We start from the raw sequence: 27,247 nt of genomic DNA, 5'->3' as shown, positions 1-27,247 counted from the left end.
AGGCGGCCGCACGACAGATTTCCTGTATGGGAACATGGGCCAAAAACGCGGCAGATGAGGCTTGAGCCTGCATAGAGTGGGCGGTAAGATGGCCAGTCAGAACATGAGCCAAGTCGTAGCATGTCCGAATACAGGATGTCACCCAAGAAGTAATCCTTTGGGAGGAGATTGCCATGCCCTTCATACATTCTGTCACCGCTACAAACAGCTGAGGTGAACACCGGAAGGGTTTGGTTCTCTCGATGTAAAATGCAAGAACCCTGCGGACATCCAGAGTATGCAGCTGCTGTTCCTGTCGCGATGAGTGCGGTTTTGGAAAAAAAACTGGCAGGAAGATGTCCTGATTCACATGAAAGGAGGAGACGACCTTAGGGAGGAACACCAGGTGTGGTCGCAGCTGTACCTTGTCCTTATGGAACACTGTATATGGGGGATCCACAGTCAAAGCTTTAAGTTCCGAGACCCGTCTAGCTAAGGTGACAGCAACTAGGAATGCTGTCTTCCAGGACAGGTACAGCAGCAAACATGTGGCTAAAGGCTCAAAGGGGGGTCCCATGAGCCTGGCTAAGACAAGGTTCAGGTCCCAGGTAGGGGCTGGTTGTCTGACCTGGGGATAGAGTCGCTCCAAGCCCTTGAGGAATCTGGAAACTAAAAGGATGGGAAAAAACAGAACTGCCAGCCTCCCCAGGATGGAAGGTGGAAATAGCTGCAAGGTGCACTCTTAGCGAAGAGATCGCTAGACTTTGCTCTTTGAGAAATCATAAATAGTCCAAGATGGTGGAGACTGATATAGCCTGCGGAGAAAGGTCCCGCTAAGTACACCAGTGACAGAAGCACTTCCATTTAGCAAGGTATGTTGACCGCATGGAGGGCTTTCTGCTTTCAAGCAGCACTTCTTGCACTGCAGCGGAACAACACAACTCTGATTGGCTCAACCAGCCAGCAGCCATGCAGTCAGATGAAGGGACTGCAGGTCTGGGTGGTGTAGCCTGCCGAAGTCCTGTGTGATCAGGTCCGGGTCGAGTGGCAGGGGAATCGGGTGTGACAGAGATAGGTCGAGCAGCATGGTGTACCAATGCTGCCTCGGCCAAGCCGGAGTGATCAGGATAAGGCGGGCTTTGTCCCTGCATGTCTTGATCAGAACTCGGTGAACAAGAGGAAATGGTGGGAAGGCATAACAGAAGTGGCCCATCCACAGAATGAGGAACGCGTCCGACAGGGAGCCCGGGGAGCGACCTTGCAGGGAGCAGAACACCTGGCATTTCCTGTTCTCCTTGGAGGCAAAGAGGTCTATTTGGGGAAAGCCCCACCTCCGGAAAACTGAATGGAGAATGTCCGGATGGATGGACCATTCGTGCGCCAGGAAGGACCTGCTCAGATGATCTGCGAGTGTGTTCCAAGCTCCTGGGAGGAAGGAGGCTACTAGGTCTATGGAGTGGGCTATGCAGAAGTCCCACAGTAGGATCACTTCCTGACACAAGGGGGAGGACCGCGTCCCTCCCTGTTTGTTTATATAATACATGGTCGTTGTGTTGTCCATGAAAACTGCAACACAACGGCCCTGTAGATGGCGTCGAAACGCTTGGCACGCCAGCCGGACCGCTCTCAGCACCCGGACATTGATGTGTAGAGTCAACTCCCGGGACGACCAAAGGCCCTGGGTGCGCAGGCGCCCTAGGTGAGCACCCCAGCCCAGGGAGGACGCGTCCGTTGTTAGGGACACGGAGGGCTGGGGAGGATGGAACGGTCGTCCTGCACACACCCGGGAGGGCATTCGCCACCAGTCGAGGGAGCCTAGAACGCTCGGCGGAATTGTCAGAATGATGTCTATGGCGTCTCTGCGCGGCCGATAGACGGAGGCGAGCCAGATTTGGAGAGGACGCATTCGCAGCCTGGCGTGCTTTGCAACGAATGTGCACGCAGCCATGTGACTGAGGAGGCCAAGGCAAGTGCGGGCAGAGGTTGTTGGAAAACGCTGAAGACCTTGGACAAGTGAGACTATGGCCTGAAACTGGTGGGGGGACGTAAACTGGCCGTCGCAAGGTTGGAGTCCAGCATTGCCCCAATAAACTCTATCTTCTGCACAGGCATCAGAGTGGACTTGTCTAAGTTGATGATCAGACCTAGATGCAGAAAGAGGTCCTTAATAATGGCCACCTGGCTGATGACTTGTGCCTCGGAGGCCCCTCGGATGAGCCAGTCGTCGAGGTAAGGGAAGACATGTATCCGACGCCGGCGTAAGGCAGCAGCGACAACCGCCATACACTTCGTGAACACCCGAGGGGGCGAGGAAAGGCCAAAGGGCAGGACAGTAAACTGGTAGTGTCGATGGTTTACCACAAAGCGTAGATACCTCCTGTGAGGGGGATAAATTGCTATGTGGAAATAAGCATCCTGCATGTCGAGAGTGGCGTACCAATCTCCGGAATCCAGGGAACGAATAATGGTTCCCAGGGATACCATGCGGAACTTGAACTTTTTGATGAATTTGTTCAGTCCTCGCAGGTCTAGGATAGGCCGGAGGCCCCCTTTCGCCTTGGGAATAAGGTAATATCAGGAATAAAACCCTTTGCCCCTTAACTCCTCCAGTACCTCCTCTATAGCTCCAATTGAGAGGAGCTTGTGGACCTCCTGGATGAGGAGTTGCTCGTGAGAGGGGTCCCTGAAGAGGGACAAGGAGGGGGGGTGGAAAGGAGGGGGTGAAACAAACTGAAGCCGGTATCCAAGCTCCACTGTGCATAGGACCCAACGATCTGACATCAACTGGGACCACGCCAGAAGGAACTGGGAAAGGCGGTTGTAGAACTGAAAGGGATCCGGGGAGGCAATTGGTACACTGCTCTCGGGCGCACCCTCAAAAGTTTGGTTTGGGTCCCGGCGTTGGTTTGGGGGGACCGGAATTGTTGCCCCCTTGAGGTCCAGACTGGCGTCTGCGATTATTACGACCTCTCCTTCTGGCAAAGTCTTGCCGTGGCCGAGTAGGGGGTAAGGGCGCTGCGGTTGGGAGCGGAAGGACCATCTTTGCGTCTGAGGCGTATGCATTCCCAACGAACGCATAATTACTCTGTTGTCCTTTAGACTCTGCAGTCTGGGGTCCGTCTTTTGTGAAAACAAGCCTTGACCATCAAACAGCAGGTCTTGTACCGTATGTTGCAACTCAGGTGGCAGGTCGGACACTTGCAACCATGAGATACGGCGCATGGCTATACCCGAAGCGACCGTTCTGGCCACCGAATCAGAGGCATCTAATGAGGCTTGTAAGGAGGTCCTTGCGACCCTCTTCCCCTCCTCCAGGAGTGCTGCAAATTCCTGGCAGGAATCCTGTGGAACCAACCCAACAAACTTCCCGACAGCCTCCCAGGTATTGTAACTGTATCTGCCGAGGAGGGCCTGTTGGTTCACTATGCGGAGCTGGAGACCTCCTGCAGAATAGATTTTTCGGCCCAACAAATCCATGCGCCAAGCTTCTCTAGATTTAGGCACGGGGGCTTGTTGGCCGTGGCGCTCCCGTTCGTTGACGGACTGTACCACCAAGGAACAGGGAGCGGGGTGCACATAGAGGTACTCATACCCCTTGGAAGGCACCATGTACTTCCGTTCGACCCCCTTGGCTGTGGGTGAGATGGAAGCCGGGGATTGCCAGATAGTATCAGCTCTAGCCTGGATCCAACGGATGAATGGGAGAGCCACTCGGGTGGGTGTCTCCGCGGACAAGATGCTAATCACTGGGTCCTCCACCTCTGGGACCTCCTCTACTGGCAGGTTGATGTTTTGGGCGACACGCCGCAGAAGGTCCTGATGTGACTAGAGGTCAATAGGAGGAGGTCCCGATGATGACGTCCCCACTACTGCCTCATCCGGGGAGGAGGAAGATGACAGCCCCAGGACGAGTGGGTCCTGCACTGATGACTGGTCCGGGGGGACCTCCGGCTCCAGAAGGTCATACGGTTCCGGTGCATGAGCACTGGTTTCCTCTGTGTCAGCGGGGAGAGGTCGGCTGACGGTGGCCTCGGGCACAAGGTGCTCTGAGTGACCGGAGCGCGATGGGCCAGTCGATTCACCTTGGGCTTGATGATACGCCCAAGGTGTCCAAAAGGACCACTGATGAGGTCCGTGGTCCAGGCCACGGGTATGCGTCTCTGAGTCTCCGTAGGAGGCACTGTCCACATGGGAGGAGATGGATGGGTGACGCGAGTGCCATGGAGGTGCTGAAGTCGCTTGGACCAGGTCTCTGCATCCATCGGACTCCTGTCTACGCGGTACTGGCGAACGGTACCAAGAGTCATAGCGGTGCCGGGAGTGGGACCAGGACCTGCGACCAGCACGGTGCCGGGAGGTCGACCGGTGCCTCTCATCACCATCGGCTGTGAGAGGTACGGCGGTGCCGGGATCTGGACCGGTGCCCAGAGTACCGCGATGGAGACCAGGATCTTGAGCAGTGCCGTGAGTACGACCGGTACCGGGATGGAGAGCGGTACCAGGACTGCAAGCGGCGCAGAGAGCGGGAGCGATGTCTGGATCAAGAGCGTCCACGGGACCTGGATCGGGACTGGCGGCGTTGCACAGTGTCCGGTGAAGATGGCTTCATCATGGCGGGCTTGCCCAGTGACTGAACAACCCGCATTGGCGGAGCCGGGTGTTGGGGCAGCTCATGCTCTGTCAGAGTAATGAGTTCCCGAGCCATGGAGAAAGTCTCTGGCATCGAGGGCACGATGAGCTCAACCACAGCGCGTGCTGGGGAGCTGGTAGGCACCGAACTCGACGACTCCTGAGAGACCGGAATCGACGGTGCGGAGGCAAGCGGTGCCGCAGCAGTTGACGGTGCCAGGTGATCCGCCTTAGATGTACGCTCCGACTGCGGTGCAGATGCTGGTGCCGCAGGAGCCTTGTGCCTCTTGGTCCACGGGGAGAGGGATCAGTGCCTGCCAGAGGGTTGAGCCGGTGAAGGCTGGTGCCGAGGAGTCTTCACCAGAACCGTGCGTGGGTTAGGGTTAGGGTTAGGGTTAGGGCACTCGTCCCCGGTGCCGGAGTCGGTGCCGAAGATGGGGGAGTTAGAGCTGCCTCCATCAAGAGTTGCTTGAGGCGAATGTCCCGCTCTTTTTTCATCCAGGGCTTGAACGCCTTGCAGATTCGGCACTTGTCCGCAAGGTCGGATTCTCCCAGACACTTTAAACAGGAGTCGTGCAGATCTCCTGTGGGCATCGGCCGATGACAGGCTGCGCAAGGTTTGAAGCCCGGTGAACCGGGCATGGGTCCCGGTACCGGGGGAGGAGAAGGGGCTAGCCCCTGACCCTCTAACTATATATACAACTACTATAAACTACTAATATAAAAAAGTTAACGAGAACTATGGAAAATTAACTATATACACTATAACTATAGAAACGAGTGAAGAGCTAGGGAGGTGGAGATCAGCTAAGCCGCGCTCCACTGTTCCAACAACCGACACGGGCAGTAAGAAGGAACTGAGGAGCAGATGGGCCGGCAAGGGGTATATATCGGGCGCCATGGCGGCGCCACTCCAGGGGGCGCCCTGCTGGTCCACCGAGTGTTGCTAGGGTAAAAATCTCCAACAAACGTGCACGCGGCGCGCGCACACCTAACTGGAATGGATATGAGCAAGCACTCGAAGAAGAATAAAAAGAATCCTACAATGGTATTTATCCATTACTAAACGAAAATGGTAGAATTATCAACAATATTGCAGAAAAGGCAGAAGTGTTCAATAAATATTTATGTTCTGTACTGGGTGCGGGGAGGGGAAGAGAGGAAGTAATCATAGCATTATCATATAATATTTCCAGTCCACTAATATCTCAGGAGGATGTTAAACAGCAGCTTTTAAAATCAGATGTTTTTAAATCAGCAGATCCAGAAAACGTGCACCCTAGAGTTTTAAAATAACTGAATGAGGAGCCTGCTGGACCATTAATTTGATTTTCAATAAGCCTTGGATCACCTGGAAAGTTCCAGATGAGTGGACGAAAGCTAATGCTGTGCCAATATTTAAAAAGGGTAAACAGGATGACCTGGCTCCATTTGTCTGACCCACCTGTCAATCTGACCTTGACCCAGACAAGATAATGTTGGGTGTTATGAGAGTGGCTGTTATGAGAGATGATTATTAAAGGAGGATAATATAGTTAATGCTAATCAATACGGTTTTATGGAAAATAGATCCTGTCAAACTAACTTCATCCTTTTTTGACAAGATTACAAGTTTGGCTGATAAAGGTAATAGTTTTAATGTAATATACCTAAACTTCTGTACAGCATTTGACTTGGTACCACATGACATTTTGATTAAAAACCTAGAAAGGTATAAAATTAACATGGCACACATTCAATGGATTAAAAACTGGCTAACTGCTAGGTCCCAAAATGTAACTGTGAACAGGGAATCATCATCACACAGTTGGTTCCCGTGGGGTTGTGCAGGGATCAGTTCTTAGTCTCATGCTTTTTAACATTTTGTTAATGACCTGGAAAATAACATAAACTCATCACTGAAAAAGTTTTCAGATGACACAAACTGGTGGAGTAGTAAACAATGTAGAGGACAGGTCACTGACTCAGAGTGATCTGGATAACTTGATAAACTAGGCTCAAGCAAACATTATGCATTTTATTATGGCTAACTGTAAATGCATACATCTAGGAACAATGAATGCAAGCCATACTTACAGGATGGGGAATTATATTCTGGGAATCAGTGACTCAAAGAGATTTGGGGGTTGTGGTGGATAATCAACTGAACATGAGCTCCCGGTGTGACACTGTGGCCAAAAGGCTAATGCAATCCTTGGATGCATAAACAGTGAAATCTCAAGTAGGTGTTGAGAGGTTATTTTACTCCAGGGGTTCTCAAACTGGGGGTCAGGACCCCTCAGGGGGTCATGAGGTTATTACATGGCAGGTCACGAGCTGTCAGCCTCCACCTCAAACCCCACTTTGCCTCCAGCATTTATAATGATGTTAAATATATAAAAAAGTGTTTTTAATTTATAAGGTGGGTCGCACTCAGAGGCTTGCTATGTGAAAGGGTTCACCAGCAGAAAAGTTTGAGAACCGCTGTTTTACTCTGTGTTTGGTCCAATTGCTGCTGGAATATTATGTCCAGTTCTGGTGCCCACAATTCAAGATGGATATTGAGAAATGGAGAGGGGTCAGAGAATAGTCATGACAATGATTAAAGGATTAGAAAACATGCCTTATAGTGACAGTCTCAAGGAGTTTGATCTATTTAGTTTAACAACAAAGAGAAGGTTAAGGGGTGACTTGATAGCAGTCCATCAGTACCTACATGGGGAACAATTATTTGATAACGGGCTCTTCAGTCTAGCAGAGAAAGACGTAACATGATCCAATGGATGGAAGCTTAAATTAGACCAACTGAAACAGGAAACAAGGGTACATTTTTAACAGCAAGAGTAATTAACCACTGGAACAACTTGCCAAGAGTTGTGGTGGATTCTTCATCATGGACAATTTTTAAATCAAGATTAAATGTTTTTCTAAAAGCTCTGCTCTAGGAATTATTTTTGGGGAGTTCTGTGGCCTGTGTTATACAGGAGATCAGACTAGATGATCACAATAGTCCCTTCTAGGCTTGGAATCTATTACACCTGGCAGATATATGGGCCTTGGATTGTTAAGTCAAAGCTGGCTAGATCAGCGGGCTTAACGGGTAGTGATCAACAGCTCGATGTCTAGTTGGTAGCCAGTATCAAGTGGAATGCCCCAGGGGTCGGTTCTGTTCACCATCTTCATTAATGATCTGAATGATGGGATAGATTGCGCTCTCAGCAAGTTCACAGATGACACTAAGCTGGGGTGGGAAGTAGATACACTGGTGGGCAGGGAGAGGGTCCAGAGTGACCTAGACAAATTGGAGGACTGAGCTAAAAGAAATCTGATGAGGTTTAACAAGGACAGAGTCCTGCACTTAGGAAGGAAGAATCCCATGCACTGCTACTGGCTGGGGACCAATTGACTAAGTGGCAGTTCTGCAGAAAAGGACCTGGGGATTACAGTAGATGAGACGCTGGATATAAGTCAACAGTGTGTCCTTGTTCCCAAGAAGGCTAATGGCATACTGGACTGCATTAGTAGGAGCACTGCCAGCAGATTGCGGGAAGTGATTATTCCCCTCTATTTGGCACTAGTGAGGTCACATCTGGAGTACTGCGTCCAGTTTTGGGCCCTCCACTACAGAAAGGATGTGGACAAATTGGAGAGAGTCCAGCAGAGGGCAACAAAAATGATTAGGGGACTGGGGACATGACTTATGAGGAGAGGCTGAAGGAACTGGGATTATTTAGTCTGCAGACAAGAAGAGTCAGGGGCGATTTGATAGCAGCCTTCAACTACCTGAAATGGGGGTCCCAAAGAGGATAGAGCTAGGCTGTTCTCAGAGGGAGCAGATGACAGAACAAGGAGCAATGGTCTCAAGTTGCAGTGGGGGAGGTCTAGGTTGGATATTAGGAAACACTGTTTCACTAGGAGAGTGGTGAAGCACTGGAATGGGTTACCTAGGGAGGTGGTGGAATCTCCTCTTTAGAGGATTTTAAGGCCCGGCTTGACACAGCCCTGGCTAGGATGATTTCATAGGAGTTGGTCCTTCTCTGAGAAGGGGGTTGGACTAGATGACCTGCTGAGGTCTCTTCCAGCCCTAAGTTTCTATGATTTTAAAAGGCTCTACCTTTTAGAGTCTCTGGACTGATACTGAATTCTCTTGAGATCTGGTGCTGGATGATGGAGCAGAAAGTATGCTTATAAAATCTGTGGATGACACCAAGCTGAGAAGGGTTGCAAGCACTTTGGAGGACAGAAATAGACTTTAAAATGATCTTGATAAATTGATTTCAGATCAGTTCTTCAAGATGAAATTCAATAAAGACAGGTACAAAGTACTACCCTTGGGAAGAAAAACTCAAATGCTCAAATACAATATGGAGAATAACTGGATAGGCAATAGTACTGCAGAAGAAGATCTGGGGGTTATAGTGGATCACAAACTGAATCTCAGCCAGCAGTGTGGGGCATTTGTGAAAAAGGCTAATATTCGGGGGTGCATTAACAGGAGTGTTGTACATTAGACACAGGAGGTAATTGTTCTGCTCTGCTGAACAGTGGTGAAGACTTAAATGAAGAACTGTGTCCACATTTTAAGAAAGATGTGGACAAACTGGAGGGAGTCCAAAGGAAAGCTATAAAAGGTTTAGAAAGCCTGATCTGAGAAGAAAAGTTTAAAAAAACTGAGCATGTTTAGTCTTTACTGAGAAGAGAGGACTGAAGGATGACCTAGTATGTCTTCAGGTATGTTAAAGACTTTTAGTAAGAGGATAGTGATGAAGTGCTTTCCCTGTCCACTGAAGATAGGACAAGTAATCAGCTTAATCTGCAGCAAGGGAGATTTCGTTAGAAAATGTTTCCTAATATCTAACTATAAGGATAATTAAGTACTGGAAGAAATTACCAAGGGAGGTTGTGGAATCCCCATCATTGGAGGTTTTTAAGAACAGTTTACACAAACATGTTCTAGTTAATCTCTTGAGGCCCCTTCCAGCTCTACACACCTATGATTCTATGCACTGTGGGAAGCTGCTTCGAAATATTCAGACATCCAGATAATGAGAAAAGGGGTTTCTGCCCAACTTCAACAAAAAGAATATCTGATGTTTAAACTTAATGCCTCTAAAAACTGCTAGATCAGAGGTTCTGAACCTTTTTGACAGCATGGGCCGCATTTAAATACCAAGAACATCTTGTGACTACCACCCCTTCCACCTGCTGTTTTGTGAATCATGTTCACTGGTTGCAGTCTAGTTATACCCCTGTGGCAACTACAGCAATTGCTGACAAAGGAAAGGAATTGTAGGAATTCTTTAATATGATTTGGCTGCTGGGGGAAAAAAGAACTCATCACTATGTGACCAGCCATCTCTCTGTACATCACCAGAGCACTTTGGGGAATCTCTGTTATAGAATAAGTTCTGTATTTATACACAGAACAGGTACAACACAGACAACGGCAGTACAAACTTTCCCACATGTCTCCATCAACATGCCACAACCCTGACTTAGGTAGAACACTACTAGGAGTGAGACATTAGCTTAGCCTCCATGCGATTCAATCCATGAGCTCACTGAGGAGGCTGCCACTAGGTGGCCAACTGTTGCCAACTGTGGTGGTGTTTTTTCTGATGTAAATTTATTCCTAATGCATTGAACATTGGTGTGTTCCGGCCTGTATCCTCTAATGGAAAAAAAAACCTTACAATGTAAGGAACTGACCCTGTGTACTCTAACTCACAGGTATAGCTCCTTCTCACACAAATAGTCCCATTTGAAGACAGTGGTTCTGCACATGAGACTACTCCTGTGAGCAGAGGTTTTTAGGATCAGGCCATAAATGAAACAGACATAAATCATAAAGTATCAGAGGGGTAGCCATGTTAGTCTGGATCTGTACAAGCAGCAGAGAGTCCTGTGGCACCTTATAGACTAACAGACATTTTGGAGCATGAGCTTTCATGGGTGAATACCCACTTCGTCGGTATGCATCCAACCAAGTGGGTATTCACCCATGAAAGCTCATGCTCCAAAACATCTGTTAGTCTATAAAGTGCCACAGGACTCTTCACTGCTTTTATAAATCATAAAATGATCAGAAATAAAAGCTACCAGATGACCAGAAGAAGGTTCAACCTGAAAAGAGTGCCAGTTTTTTTAAATTTTCTTTCTTGTCTAATGCGAACTCAGCTGAAACCCCAAGGAAGCAGATCTCCAAATATTCAAGTGATATGTGTCTCCCACATCTCCTGATAAAGGGACTCTTTCCCTCTTGCCCCCATACAGAGTTCCCCAGTGTCCACTCCAGTTACTAAAGCTGAGGTCTGCAGGAGGTCATCAGAGGAGAAAACACACCCCCACACTCGCCTCTTAAGAGTGTCCTTTTTAATATTAACCAGATAGCTTAATGTAAGACAACAGTAGTGACAAGGTTGAGAAAGCAGAAACAAATTAGTTGTATGTAATATTTCAGGGCATCATATTGGAGTTGATGTTTATCGAAACTATATACACATACGTGTGAAATGTTTTCTCAATAATTCATCATTTCTGTTTGAGCAGATATGCATAACATCATGTTGCCACTTCCAGGGAGGATAAATTAAACCCAAATGCTTGAATAAGGTGAGAAGCTAATATGTTGCTGCTGGTGGTACCTCTGAGCATCCTGTCTTACTTCCTTTTGCTCATTTTCTCTAATCATAAAAGAAACGCACAGTAATTTAAAAAAAGATGAAAAAATGTAAAACTTATGGAGGGTAAAGTTTCCACGCATGAGTAAAATCGCCAGCTCTGAAGCTACTGAGAAATATGCTTTAATTTAGGAGACAAAAAGATAGCATTACGGAAAAATTGTCATAATCAAAGGTGAAAGGATTTTCTATTGTTTAGCCACACTCTCTGTGGGAATTTTCCCAGCACAGACAGCTGTAAAGGGGGAGGGGTATTATGAGCTTCTACATCCTCATTCTCCCTCTCTCTCCCTCTCCCTCTCTGTCAATAAATGTCTGCAATCATATTCTTGAGCTCCCATGTGATTTCAAGGTTCATCTCTTCCATGCAGCTCAAACACTAATTATCCCAGCTGTAATTAGTAAGATAATTAAATACTGGCTCACTCATCACTCTACCTTGTGTCGGGTCATGATTCTCCCAGAAGACCTTGAGCAGTTGCTGAAATCTGATGTTTTCTGGCCGATATACAACTCGCACAGCTTCTGTATGGCCAGTTTTCCCTAAAAAGACAATACAAAACTTGACAGTATTAGTAACTATCAACTCAGGCATATCCAAGACATGAAGCACGGGATTTTTGCTTTCCAAAACACAAAAAGGTAACAGACTTGTGTTTTCACCTAACATCATTTTTAGCCCCAGCTTCCTTTACAGATTCTTTTATGACAGTATCCGCAGTCAGACAACTGCCAGTTTGGATAAGGCCCATAATGGACTAAACTAACTGGAAGCAAAACTGAGAAGAATTAAGAGCAACATTATCATTGGAGTTCAGCAACTTTCAGAAAAAATGTAAATGCAAATTCTGGGTAAATATTTCTTAAAATATTTGAAATGAGTAAAGTAACCAAAGGCAAAAAACAAATTCCATCAGCCAGTTATCCAGTATCAAACACATGGCTGCAAACGAGCCTGTATTGCCCACACCACAGAATACCAATAGGCTTCAATGAAAGGCTCTAAGTGAATGACTGAGCACAATGACAGCAAATGAAATTCAAGGGAGGTAAATGCAAGGCAATGCACACTGAACAAGATTATTTCCTAGTTTTGGCTACTTTATGTGCCCTATCATGCAGCCCTTACACACCCAACCGCCCACTGATTGTATTGAAAGTGCTAGCTTCACAAAGCCTGCAGAATCGGGCCAGTTAACTTTCGCTTATTATAATTATTTAATATTTATATTACCATAATGCACATACTCCTCAGTCAGGATCAGGCCCCCATTGTGTGAGGTATTGTACAAGCATATACAAAGAGTTTTCAAATGAAGAAATATTTTCCTTTATTAGTATAAACTTTCCTTAGTAAAAAAATACATATTCTATTCTCTGGCGAAATCTACATTTTCAACATCAACATCAATAAAAGGTACTGGAAATATTAACACGGAAAAAGAATAGCCAGTTCTACATTTTGTTGGGGAGCGGCGTGCACAGCTTGAACACACTGAGCTAGACTTTGATCTCAGACACCAGCGTAAATCTAGATTAATTCAATTCACTTCAGTGAAATTGATCTGGATTTACGGCAGTGAAACCGACAGAAGAATCTGGCCTGCTGATGCGGTTCTGAATTAGCTGCTACTGTTCTAAGTGTCATTGGGGAGAACTCTGCGAAGACATTAGCTCAATGCACAGCAGAACTGAAAAAAAGTCAAAAGGGTAGAGAATAACAGGGGAAATACTGCAATCATTTGTGGTTGCTTTATCTCAGAGCTGCAATAAAGAAGGGCAAGGAAATGAGAAGCAACATAAGGCAAAGGAAGGAGTACAGGTTAGGCACAGGAAGAGATTTAAAATATTAGGATTAAATTGAATCTGGAAGGTAGAAAAGTAAAAGGGGATATGACAGAAGTGAACTAAATACAATCATCATAACTATAGTGAAATCGAACTGATTCTGTGTGTTCTGTCTCATAACACAACACGGAGACACTCATTGAGATTAGCAGCAAGTACAAGGAAATTATTTTATACATAGCATATAAACCAAGCTATCCTCCTCTGCAGGACATTAATCAGACAAACACTGTGATGTCCCAATTCTACCTTCACCTGTGCAACTCCTATTGAAACCAATGGAAGTTACTCGTGTCTGAAGGAAGAATTTGACACTAGGTTAACAGAGAAGGATTGGATATTTACATGAATAAAAATAATTTGCAGTTTAACTTGGTTATAAATTGACATGAGCCTCTGACATACAGTATAAACTGACTGCTAACTGGGGTCAGCAAGGAGATTTTTGTCCTATAGAATATCATTACATAATTGGCCAGAAGCATTATGAAAGGAGGATGGGGGCTTTCACCTTCCTTGATGCACAAGTATAGGGTAATGCCACTACCTACACTAGAGGAACAGACTAAATGGATGGTCTGTTCCAATATGGCAATTATGACTTCTCTATGTAGAGTGGCTCATGATGAAAGCTAAGGGAATAGCTGCTAACATCAACATATATTTCTTCTTTTCTTTAACTCAGTGTGAACCTTACAAGAGGGTCTTATCTCACCAACAGGAGTAAATAGCACATCTAAGCTGACCAGCTTTAGATCAGAAGACAGTCTCTCAAAAAACTTCAAAACAACAGAGGTTCCACCTTTCCGCACAACTGAAGCAATTACATCTTGTCAACGTACTTTGTTCTGACTAATCTAGGAACTCAAAGAGCCAGCTCTCTACTTTTCCTCTGAACAAGAAAATCACTGTGTTGCTTTGAGAACTATGGTCTGACCTCAGGAAAAAACCCTTGTGATGCGTGGCGACAGGACGGTAGGGGTTGTTAGAACTTAAGCATGTCTGAAACCAATATCCCTCCTCAGACGAAAAACAAGGACATGATGTCTGTTGGCCTTCTCAGATTCACTTTTAATTTTCCTCAAAGCCTTTCCACAATAAACTCCTCTCTGAACCCAGTGGATTTTCTTCCCTAACATGGCATGAAAGTTATTGCTACTCACAACATCATTATCTGCCATTCCACACTCAGAGCACTTACCTGCAAGGTGCTGCGCTGTTTCATTTCCCACTGATTTTGATGGATACCACAGCAATGATTTTGCTATACATAAGCAGACAAGCAGGAGGCATCATGCAGGATTGGGTGCTTTGAGCTGCATTGGAAGGAGCACGTAGAGCAGGGGTGGCAGGGGTGTCATAAACAGATAGCTAAGGGTTAATGTTTCTTTTACCTGTAAAGGGTTAACAAAGGGAACCAAACACCTGACCAGAGGACCAATTAGGAAACAAGATTTTTCAAATCTCAAGGGAGGGAAGTTTTGGGTGTGTGTTCTTTGTCTCATCTCTGTTGCTCTCTAGTCCTGAGAGGATCACTCTTCTCCAGGCTTCTAATCTTTCTATTTCCAAGTGTGAGTACAAAGGTGAAAGACATAGGCTTATATTGTTTTTTTGTATTTACATGTGGTGTAGTTGCTGGAATGTTTTAAAATTGTATTTCTTTTGGAGGCTGCGTTTATCATTTTTTCTTTTAAGCCAATAACCCTGTTATTGTCACCTTGATACAGAGACCATTTTTATGTCTTTTTCTTCTTTATATAAAGCTTTCTTTTAAAACTTGTTGGATTTTTTCCTAGTTGGGCTCAAGGGGATTGAGTCTGCAGCTCACCAGGAATTTGTGGGAGGAAGAAGACAGGGGGGAAGAGAAATCTCTTTGGGTTGAGTACAAAGCTTGCATTTGCAGGCTCTGAGTGAGGTGGACAAACCTGATTTCTCGTGGTTTGCGTTTCAAAGAATTGACAGTGCGTGATCTTCAGGTCATCCAGGGAGGGAAGCCTGGAGAAAGGTAACACAAGGAGACCAATGGGAGAAGGGGTTATTTCCTTTGTTGTGAGACTCAGGGCATCTGAGTCTTGAGGTCCCCCAGGGAAGGTTTTGGGGAGACCAGAGTGAGCCAGGCACTGGAATTCCTGGCTGGTGGCAGCACTATCAGATCTAAGCTGGTAATTAAGCTTGGAGGATTCATGCAGGCACCCAAATTTTGGACGCTAAGGTTCAGAATTGGGACTTATGCCTTATGACAAGGGGAACCAATGGAAACAGGGCTCCTGAGGGTATGTCTTCACTCCAGCTAGGAATGAACCTCCAAGTCATGGTAGACAGATTTGTGTTAGTGGGGCTCAAACTATGATAGAAATAGCAATGGGATGTTCCAGCTTGGGCTGGAGCTGAGGATCTCCTCTCCAGCCTAGGGGGTTGGGTGGGCTTGAGGACCCATGCTGGAAACCAAACTGGAAAGTCCATGCTGCTATTTTTAGCACGCTAGCTCGAGTCAGCGGTTCACGGTGTTCTCAGTTCACCTATACTTCTTGATCAGCTGGTTTTTAATAATCACCATAAGGTCTAATACTCTATTCAGAACCAAGATTCACTTTAATTTCCAAGAGAAAGTTTTAACAAGTATGAATATTTTTATAAACCTTCCCAAAGTTTAAATCAGTTTTTAAAGTAGTTTTCTGTATCACTGAATATATTTAATTTGGTGTTAAATGAGCAAACAGAAATCCTTTATTTATAGGGGCCATTATCTGATCCCCTACTTTCCATGGACAACTCTCCTTCAACTCAAAATAAGCTTAGCCATCGGAGAACTTCGCCATAGATTGTGAGACTTTATTGTATTGTTAATGAGAGGACTGTTTGCCAACAGCTGATTGTCTGTTTAGCCTATATCTGTTTGCTACTTGGAAAACATAGCCAGTCTCCAAGGATTAGCAGCAGTGTGCTGTTTCAATGGAAAGTCAAACTCTGGCAAAAAAAGCTCCAATACAGAGAAATGGAAAGAGACATCTGTATCTGTGTGACACCTCAGTGCTTCTTGTCAACTTTTCCTTTATAACAGTGTTTAGATTCTCACCCATTTAACTATTTTTGATAACCTTCGGTTTAAAAAAAAAAAGACTATGTATTAGAGTTGCCAACTTTCTATTTGCAGAAAATGGAACACCCTTGACCCTCCCCCCTGCCCTGCCCCTTCTCCGAGGTCACGTCCACCCTCCTCACTCCATCCCCCCTCCCTCCATCACTCACTCTCCCCCACACTCACTCATTCACTCATTTTCACCGGGCTGGGGCAGGGAGTTGGGATGTGAGAGCAGGTGAGGGCTCTGGCTGCAGGCTCTGGGGTGGGGCCAGGAGAGGGCTGCAGGAGGGGGTAAGGACTCCAGCTGGGGGTGTAGCTCTGGGGTGGGGCCAGGGATGAGGGGTTTGGGGTGCAGGAGAGGGCTCTGGGCTGGGGCAGGGGGTTGGGATGCAGGAGGGTGTATGGGCTCTGGGCTGGGGGTGCAGGCTCTGGGGTAGGGCTAGAGATGAGGGGTTCAGAGTGCAGGAGGGGGATCTGGGCTGGGTAAGGCAGTTGGGATTTCAGCGGGGGGGTGAGGGATCTGGGGTGGGGCTGGGCTTTGGGGTGCAGGAGAGGCCTCAGGGCTGAGGCCGGGTGTTGGGGCATGGCAGGGGGGTCAGGGTGCAGGTTCCTGGTGGCACTTACCTCAGGCAGCTCCCGGGAAACAGTGACATCTCTCTCCGGCTTCTAGGCAGAGGCACGACCACATGCCTCAGCACGCTGCCCGTGCCTGCAGGCACCGCCCCCTTGGCTCCCATTGGCAGTGGTTCTTGGCCAATGGGAGCTGCTGAGCTGGCTCTAGGGGTGGGAGCATCACACAGAGCCCCCGTGGATGTCCCTCTACCTAAGATCCAGAGGGAGATGCCGGCAGCTTCCTGGGAGTCATATGGAGCTGGATAGGGAGCCTGCCTGTAGCACCGACCGGACATTTAATGTCCTGGTCAGCGGTGCTGACCGGAGACCAAGCATTCCAGTCAAAAAACGGACACCTGGCAACTCTACTATGGATACATAGATTAGAACTGCACTTTGTAACAACTGCATTATGGACTAAAAACTGTTATCTCATCCCATTTTCTGTTGTTCATACCCATGTGGCTTGTGCACCAAGTTGCAATGTGGAAAACTCCAAGATTTACAACTAGCTTAATTTTTTCCTCTGCCCCAAGAAATTTCCCTATATCAGTGGCGATAGGTTTTTGTTCTACTGACAATACTACCCCTTTTTTATATTTTTAGTATAGGAGTGGCAGAATACTGGATCAAACGTCTAAGCCCTGGTCTACACTGGGGGAGGGAGGGAGGGGAGGATCGATCTAAGTTACGCAACTTCAGCTATGTGAATAACGTAGCTGAAGTCGATGTACTTAGATTGACTTGCCGTGGTGTCTTCGCCATGGTGTCTTCACAGTGGTGAGTCAACTGCTGCCGCTCCTCTGTCGACTCTGCCTGCGCCTCTCACAGCTCTGGAGTACAAGAGTCAATGGGGGAGCACTCGGGGGTCGATTTATCGCATCTAGACTAGACACAATAAATTGATCCCTGCTGGATCGATCACTGCCCGCCAATCCTAAGAGCTTGGGTGGCAAAGTCAACAATAGCTGTCGGTGATCAATATAAGAGACTGCTAGCCCCTGTATCTAAATTCAAATGCACCTACCCCACAGCATGTTGTGAGGCTTAATTAGGAGCAACCACAATATCCCCATGCCAAAGTCAAATATGGGGACGTGGTGCAGAGGAATTTAATAAGGAGTAGGGTATTTTTTCAATGTGAATGAATTAAGAAAATTGTATTAATATTTCCATCTCTGCGGTAGTCTAACATAAAATGGTTTTGCAATATAAAACATAAGAGTTATGTTCCCTGGATTACTTGATGAAAGCTAATGCAAGTATGTGTACACAAGCAAGGGAATCTTACCACTAGCTTGGAGTGTAGATGTAGCCTTAGTTGAGCTCCTGCATAGCACAGGTCATAGAATTTCACGGAGCAATTCCTGTATCAATTTCATAATTTCTGTTTGAGCGAGCATATCTCTCAGAATTGCATCCATTCTTGATCTAAAGAATCCAAGTGATGCAAAATTAACCAGATCCCTAGGTAAGTTGTTCCAGCAGTTAATATACACTGCCGATTATGCCTAATTTTTAGCCTGAATTTGTCTAGCTTCAACTTTCATTCACTGAATCTTATTATGCCTTTGTCTTCCACATCAGTGTTTCTCAGCCTTTTTGATAGCAGGGACCGGCTTGCTGCCCTCCGAAACTGTATCAGGGAGGTCTCAGGGACTGGTGCCAGTCCCCAGACCAGTCATTATCAAATACTATTCTTAACTAAAGGGCTCTCTATTATTAGAAATATTCTCCCCATGTAGGTACTTATAGACCATGATCGAGTCATCTCTTAACCTTCTCTTGGATAAACCAAATAGATCGAGCTTCCTTACTTTTCACTGTAAGCAGATTTTCCAAACCTTGAATCATTCATGCATGATTTTGAATTTGGCCATATTAAATGCACAACAAATGCATATAGCACTGTCCATAAGAGTTTGTCAGCATGGGCCTAATCCTGCAGCTGTTATTCAAACACAGGCCCCACTGAAATCCATGGGAGTTTTGCTTGAATAAGGGCTGCAAGATATGGTGCCTGATCCAATACTCACAGAAGACAATGGCATCCAACAGACATTCCATCAGGCCTTTCATGCATATTACCAAGGAGAGATCAGCACTTCAGAGTCTTAAACGTTGGGTTGAGTGCTGTAGCTATTTTAAGAAATCTCACATAGGTACCTTCTTTGCGTTTTGTCAAATCCGCTGTGAAAGTGTTCTTAAAATAAACACGTGCTGGGTCATCATCCGAGACTGTTACAACATGAAATATATGGCAGAATGCGGGTAAAACAGAGCCAAAGACATACACTCACCCAAAGAGTTCAGTCACAAATGTAATTAATGATTATTTTTTTAATAAGCATCATCAGCATGGAAGCATGTCCTCTGGAATAGTTGCCAAAGCATGGAGGGGCATATGAATGTTTAGCATATCTGGCATGTAATACCTTGCAATGCGGGTACAAAAGTGCCATGAAAATGCCTGTTCTTACTCTCAGGTCACATTATAAATAAGAAGCAGGCAGCAGTATCTCCTGTAAATGTAAACAAACTTGTTTGTCTTAGCGATTGGCTGAACAAGAAGTAGGACCAAGTGGACTTATAGGCTCTAAAGTTTTACATTGTTTTGTTTTTGAGTGCAGTTATGTAACCAAAAAAAATCTACATTTGTAAGTTACCCTTTCACGATAAAGAGATTGCACCACAGTACTTGCGTGAGTTGAATTGAAAAAAAACTCTTTATCATTTTTATAGTGCAAATATTTGTAACAAAAATGATAATATAAAGTGAGCACTGTACACTTTGCATTCTGTGTTGTAATAGAAATAAATATATTTGAAAATGTAGAAAAGCATCTAAAATATTTAATAAATTTCAATTAGTATTCTATTGTTTAATAGTGAGATTAATCGGGATTAATGTTTTTAATCGTGATTAATGTTTTTGAGTTAATCATGTGAGTTAACTGTGATTAATCAACACCCTACTTTTTACCTTAAGAATAAGGCAGGCTTGCTTAGCAAGAGCTGTGGGGCAACTTATATATGTAGCAATCACTCTGTTATTAGTCTTTTAAGAGAAAGCAAGCAGGTCTGTTTAGGCAGATTGTCATTGCTGACAGTAGCATGGTGAAGACAGGGAATGGTTCAGCCTGGATAAACCCTAGTCAGAAGGGTCTCCACCGAAGAGAGGCAACAGCTGGGTTGCTGGAATACTGATACTGGGTTCCCTTGCTGAACCACTGATGGAAATACAGGTGCAGTTATCCTAATCTATGACATATATGGCGGTCGCATGTGTAGTCTGTATATATGTATTTTACTATAGCAGTTCTAATAGGTTGACTATTATTACCTTTAGACTCCATTGTTTAAGCAAATATTTTAAAGGCGATTGTCTGGAAAATACATGGTATATGTGCTATTCATAAATTTAGAATTTTAAAAAATGTTTCAATTTTACAAATGTAATTCTCATGCCACCTTTTTAGTTTTCACCCGTTTATTTGCTTTTACATTTCATACATATTTTGTAACAAAATCAGAACATTGATTTTGCTTTTTTTATAGTTTGTTCACTTTCTTCTTCTCACAATACAAACAAGGAATGAGAACATCTGATTACAATATCGATAGTCAGGCTTGACTACCTAGAATATTTGGAGCTGAAGTTTGTACCATGTGTCACTGGAAAAGTAACCTACATAGGTTTACAGTTAGGACTCAGCTTCAAGTTATTAATTTGATATCATGATAATTTGGCTATTCTTATTCTACCATTCCTTGAGCAGGTATCTCTACTAATAAAATTAATAAATGAGATGCTGAAATTTAATGCTAGTTTATTTAATTGTAAAATTTATAGTATCACATGCTATTAAGACATCTGGGTTCGAATTCTGGCCCAGCCACAGACTTTCCTGTGTGTCTTTGGCAAGTTACCTAGTCTCGCATCAGGATCCTACACATTTCAACAGGAGAATACTATCCTTTCCTCACAGAGGCCATTGTAAGGGGAAAAAAAATCATATAATTGTGAGGTGTGTAAATAATACAGTGATGAGGGCCATATCAGTGCCTAGATATGTTGTACAAGTGCCATGTTGTAAGGGACTGCGGAAGATTTTTGTCAGGGGTTTAGCTAAAGCTTGTTCGCCTTCTCAAGGACAGGTTACTAAAGGTTCTGTGTATAGCATAGGCTGTTTTAGCCGGTTAGAAACCACTTAGCCTGGGAAGCCCGGCGTGTTTGGAAAGCCTGGCCCTTTGCCATAAGAGATAGCCCAGTTGTGGGAAAGCTCCCACATGCCTATGTATGAGCTGTTTTACATTCTATTAGCATAAGGTTATATTTATTTAGAATTTGTTTGCTGCTTGGACTCGCTCCCCGCTTTGAGTTAGCAACGTGCAGAGTCCCCGTTGCGGGTGTGTTTTCTTTACCTTCATTAAAAGCCATATCACTCACTGTGTGTGTGTGTGTGTCTCGTCCCTGCAGAGCACTTAGGCACGTAACACATGTCATAGCTGGCAAAATTATGTAAGGCAAATGGGGCTAAATTAATCTTCAGAATAACTCTACCCCACGGTGGTTTGAGCATTGGCCTGCTAAACCCAGGTTGTGAGTTCAGTCCTTGAGGGGCCACTTAGGGATCTGGACTTAATGACCTTTTGAGGTCCCTTCCAGTTCTAGGAGATAGGTATGTCTCCTATTATTATTATTATTAAATCAGTGGATTTAAATGATGCAGGTTAAATACAGGTTGAATATGTGCTGTTTTGTTTATATCCAATCATAAATCAGCAAATCGCTGTTTCATCAAAATATTAGGTCTGTACTCTTCTTCCACATTGGTTGTAATAGTTTTCATTATACATATGTGCAGCAGTATTCACATGCAGCAGTTCATTTCTTTCTACTTTACCTTTGACAGTGGAAATATTTTAGACTCAGTACATACCAAGCTGTTCAATCTTTTCATTTCTACTTAGAAGGAAATATAATGGAGTTTTTACTTAAGATACCCCACTACTCAGGGAAAACAGTACAATGTTTGATTTCAAGGGCCCTGTCCTGCAGTCATTCCAGGCATGGAACTCCCTTGAAGTCAATCGGAGTAATAGATGTAGAAGGACAGCAGAAGTATGAGGAATGTGTCATGAATTCAGAACAACTTTAATTCAGATTCAGAAAGAAACAACAGGGATAAAGGGATGTAATGCTAGTACATGAAGACGTCTCTTTATAGAAAATTTGAAGACAGAAGATTGAAAATACTAGCTAGCCTGGAAGATAAAAAGAAGAGGCTAGAGCAAGGTAATCCAATATCTATGTTTTTCAGTGAGAATGCCAGAAAGTGGAGCTTTATCTTTTCGTCATTAGTGTGATTTCAACAAGAGGCTGCTATCTTGAGGAGGTAACTGAACAGAAAGTTAAGTGTCAGCAGACATGCCAACTCTTAGTTTATGAGTTTGGAGAACAGTGTTTCCTTTAGAACAAAACCATGTATATTTCAGTCTGTACTATTTGAGTCATGCTGCCTGGAACCAGATGAGAACAATGATATCGGTATTAAGACAAATTCTGTTTAATGTCTACTCTGTATTTCAAAATTTAAACCTTCTAACAGAGATAATATAATATATACATAATTATGTTGCTTGCCCAACAGATTATGATTCCACTGAAGGAAAAATGCAAAAAGTAAAATAGACAATATGGCTTCACAAGGGAATGCTCAAAGACAGGAGAATAAAAAATAACCAATACTGGAAACAGAGATCGGAGAGGAAACCCAGTAAGGATATACAGCTATTTAGAAGGTTTGCAGGGGAAAAGATAAAGGCAACAAAAAGGCGGAATGAATCCATGCTAGACAGGGTGTTAGAGAAATAAGATGGGATTTTTAAAAGCAGTCTGTAGGAAGTGTCATTTTTAAAATGTTTATGAGATATTCAGAAAATAATGAAAATGTTGACAGTTTATCTTACCACAAAAAAGCAATGAAGGTAATGCTTGGAAAAACTGAGTACATACATATCAGCATGCTTTAGTCTCTTCCATTTTAAATAATCCCTCCCTTAACCCCACCTGCCTCTCCAGCTATTGCCCTATCTTTTTTCTCTCTTTCATCTCTAAGGTAATTGAATATGTGGTTTATAGTCACTGGAGATCCTCTGCTCCAATTCATTTTAAAAATTCTCCAATCCAGGTTCTACTCCTTGTACTCCCCTCAAAATGCTCATGACAAATTTTGTAATGACCTCTTCCTAGCCAACTTTCAGAAACAGTGCTCCATCCTCCTGGGCCTATCGGCCAACTTTGACACCTTCAACCATGCCCTTCTTGAAATCTTGGCCTTCCTTGGTTTCCATGACTCTGTCCTCTCGTGGTTCTCCTCCTACCTCTCTAATCACTCCTTCAGAGGATCATTCTCATCTCCCCTCCAACCTTCTCTGGGTGATCCACAGGGTTCTGTGCTTGGTCCCTTTGTCTTCTCATTCCACACCCTGTCTCTGGGGAATCGTATCCATGAACATAAATTCAACTACCATCCCTCTGCTGATATGACTCAGTGATCTACCTCTTTACTCGAGACCTGTCTTCTTCTATCCAGACTACAATATCAGCCTGTCTGATATCTCCTAATGGGTGTCTGGCCTTCAGCTCAAGCTCAACATGGATAAATCAGTGTGCTCAGTCTTCTCTCCCAAGAGCTCCCCGCTACCTCCTTTTTTGATCACTATAGACAAGACCACCAGCTTGCCTGTCACTCAGACCCATAAACTAGAAATAAGTTCTCTCATTCAGGCTATGTCTAAATCTTGCCATTTCTTTTTGCATAACCTCTAAGATACAACTTTTCCTATCCATTCACACAGCTAAATCCCTTGTCCAGGCTTTCATCTCACATCTTGATCATTGCAACATTTTCTCTGATCTTTACAAGTGCACTCTTGCCCCATTCATAGCCATTAATAATGCAACTGCAAAAACCATTTTTTTAGTCCATCGCTTTTACCGCATCACCCCACTCTTTGTATCAGTCCACTGGCTCCTGCTTCTCTATTGCTTCAAACATAAGCTACTTCTCTTCATTTTCAAGGCCTTTTATGACTTACCTCCAGCTACCTACCTATCTATCTCTTATTTGCTATCAGGATGTTGACCCCACCTCCAATCATCCCATGATGCCAGCCTCCATCACCCACTTGTTAATTTTTCAAACAAAAACCTTTCTCCCCTGCTGCCCCTTCTACTTAGGAAGAACTCCCCATAAACATTAACCATGTTATCCTCCTTCAAACCCTCCTGAAACCCATATAATGGGTTTGCTATAATGCCTACAAAAAACTTGACAATGGTTGGATTTCTGGTGTACTAAGATGGCTGCCTATCATGCTGACCAATATTACCTCACTGTTTCATTGTTTTCCCCCATCAATCGGTCAGTATCTATCTGTTGTCTTGTCTCTTTACTTAGATTGCAAGCTCTTTGGGGCAGGGACTCTCTTATTTTTGTTCTGTGCTTGTACAGCACTTAGCACAATGGGATCCTGGTCCATGACCAGGGCTCCTAGACATGGCAATATAAATTAATAATAATAATAATTAATATGCATTGCAGAGTCATAAGGGAATTAGGTAATGAATTTTATAATTATGGTAATTATGTTCAAGAAGTCATGGAGAACTGGGGAAATATCAGATGACTGGGGACAAAAAACAAAAACATGGAAAGCATCTTTTCAACAGGAAAAAAAGACCCAAAACTTCATAAAGGAACTAGAGCCATTCTGAGAAAATAATGAACATGCCTAAATATAAGCTTGGCTTAAAGACAGCTATGGCAGATGGATAAACCACTTCAAATATCTGAAAGGAGTAAACAGAGATTGACAGCAATTGCTTAAGAAGAGCCAAGAATTAATAAGAAGTAACAGAATGAACTGGAACAAATGAAAATTTAGACTGGGTATCAGGAAAAACGTCAACAGTGAAATGTATTAGGCTGCAAAATGGCTGCACACTGGTGAAAGCTCTGTCACTTGAGTTGTTTAAAAGGAAATGGACAATGCAATTGTTAGTATACTGTACTGCAGAAAGCAATATAGCATAGATACAGAATGGACTACATAACTTCTTCCCATTGTTAGGGCTTAGGTCTCCTTGATGTACAGAGACTGCTTTGGGTTCCTTAAATCAAAATAAACAGAAGATCACGTAACATCTTCAATGCCACCTTCATGCAACTACATCCACCCATTTTAAAGTTGTGGCCATGTGAATGGCTCTCTCATGGCATGGTGTATGACATCTACCCCATCCCATGATCGAAAGTACTGGTTTTGAAGATTCATGTACTAACTACGTTGCTGGAACTGCTGAAGTAGTATTTTTTTTAATTATAGACCAAAGAAACATGTATTTTAAAAGTCAGGGAATAGGAAATCTTCAAATGAAAAGCACAGAAAACTTCAAGTATTTAGGCATTTAGCTGTGAGTTGGTTGACAAAGCAGCAGGACTGTCGTTATAGCTTTAAAGCAGTGAACATGATGGATCATTAAAGAAGCCATCAGGCAAGTCATTTAGTCAATATAAGTATTTTTAAAAAAACAGTAAGGCAAGAAAGAGCCTAAGATCAAATATACAGGACAAGGTGGGAGTTAAACATGCCTGGAAGGGTAAGTAAAGGCCATTCAAACGAGGAAGGAAGGAAGGTAAGGGAGAAGGTAAGGGGGACAGTCAGAGAGGCCAATCTGCAGTTAGAATTCCTCCTGTGGGCTTCAGAAGTACATTAGAGCATGGCTCACCATATTTAGAGAGGGTGCAGTTTTTTTCTCTCCTGCCGGTAATAGCTCACCTTCACTGATCACTCTCGTTAGAGTGTGTATGGTAACACCCATTGTTTCATGTTCTCTGTATACATATATATCTTCCTACTGTGTTTTCCACTGCATGCATGCAATGAAGTGGGCTGTAGCCCACAAAAGCTTATGCTCAAATAAATGTATTAGTCTCTAAGGTGCCACAAGTACTCCTGTTCTTTTTGTGTATTTCTACAGCTGCCTGACCCAGATTCAAGCTCAAGTTTAAAAGATAAAGGACTAGTAGATCAATCTTTAGCCCCTTAATAAATCTTACCAGATATTTAACTGTTTTTGTGGCAAACCTTTTAGACATTATTAATTCTCACCCCATTTTTAATAAATTACTGTGTCCATGTTTAAGGTCAGGAAGCCACATATAATGAATTATTACTGATGATTAATTATGTTAAGAGACCATAAGACCAACTTGGGTTTCAGTTAAAATGAGGAATTAATTAAAATTGGCTTCAGTAAACAGTTTGCTGGTTACACTGCCACTTATAGACAATAAAAGGATCCCTTTTTCCATCTGCTACAGTTTCACTTCCCATCAGACCAATGAAAGTGTCTACATCCTATTAGACCTACTGAACATTCATTGCATTTGACTATCCATCATTCCATATTCAGTTATTTTCAAAGGAAGAGTCTGAATCCAGAGGTCACTTGTATCCCATATAAAATCCCCCATTACATAGCAACATGACTAGATATGATTCTAATTCAAGTGAAACCAGTATTATCCCACATTAACTTTGTTAGTCCTTAATAGAGCATTTTGTTATGCCCAAAAGTGGTAAGAAAGACACAGAACCTAAAAATCCTGAAGTGAGCATGTGCACAGACAATTCAGTCCAAACACCTGGCCACCTAGCTCATGCCTGTTGGTTCATGTATTTGGCATACAGCAAAACTATGCTGAGTTAATCATCACGGGGCAGCTGTGTTAATCTATATCCACAAAAACAACGAGGAGTCCAGTGGTAACTTAAAGACGAACAGATTTATTTGGTGCCACTGGACTCCTCGTTGTTTTTTGAGCTAATCAGACTCCAGCATAGGGGGTAGGTATAGGGTATACCACATATCCAAAGTTACACAGAAATCTCTCCCTCTGTATATATTTACATATTTCATTGCACTTACTGTACACTGCATTACACGTTTTGAGATTGGTTTGCTTACTTTGTAGAAACCAATCTCTGTCCAGCATGCTCTGTCCATGCACTGTCCATGTTCGACCTACTCTTTACCACAGCTTACATTTCAGGCTTATCTTGTTCATTGTTATCTTGTTCTTTGTAAATGGTTCCCTGGGCGTTCCCCCTTATCCTAGCTAGTTAAGTGTTGTCTCTTAGCTCACTGACCCATTTACCTACCTCAGTTAGTTAAAAGTTTCTGTTTTCAGCCTGCTGATCTATTTACCTCCCTAACTCTGTCTTCCAAGAAATAAGGCCTCCCTCATTTTTACTTATTCATCTCAAGCCTGGCCTATAATGCCTAAGCCCCAATGACATCTTCAGACTAGGTGTTCTCCTGCCTATCTCACCTGTGGGGCCCAATTCAGTCGGTGCTCTCAGAGGC

The 27,247-nt window shown here is 44.0% G+C and overlaps 1 protein-coding gene across 6 annotated transcripts in view; it reads right to left on the bottom strand.

Annotated features, from left to right (window-relative positions):
- MSRA (methionine sulfoxide reductase A) overlaps window positions 1-27,247 on the bottom strand; it is a 512,726-nt gene that overhangs the window by 188,465 nt on the left and 297,014 nt on the right. For 5 of the 6 annotated variants that reach the window (XM_075063596.1, XM_075063593.1, XM_075063594.1 and 2 more), the window contains one exon: window positions 11,706-11,810. The exons of the other annotated variant lie outside the window; for it this stretch is intronic. In XM_075063596.1, coding sequence (XP_074919697.1) covers window positions 11,706-11,810 — 105 coding nt within the window. The remainder of the gene's footprint in view (window positions 1-11,705; window positions 11,811-27,247) is intronic. 6 annotated transcript variants of the gene reach the window in all.

The sequence above is a fragment of the Chelonoidis abingdonii genome, chromosome 3 (genome assembly GCF_003597395.2).
Source record: "Chelonoidis abingdonii isolate Lonesome George chromosome 3, CheloAbing_2.0, whole genome shotgun sequence".
Classification (NCBI taxonomy): domain Eukaryota; kingdom Metazoa; phylum Chordata; order Testudines; family Testudinidae; genus Chelonoidis; species Chelonoidis abingdonii.
Note: the sequence above shows the minus strand (reverse complement) of the source record. Positions and strands in the feature narration are given on the sequence as shown.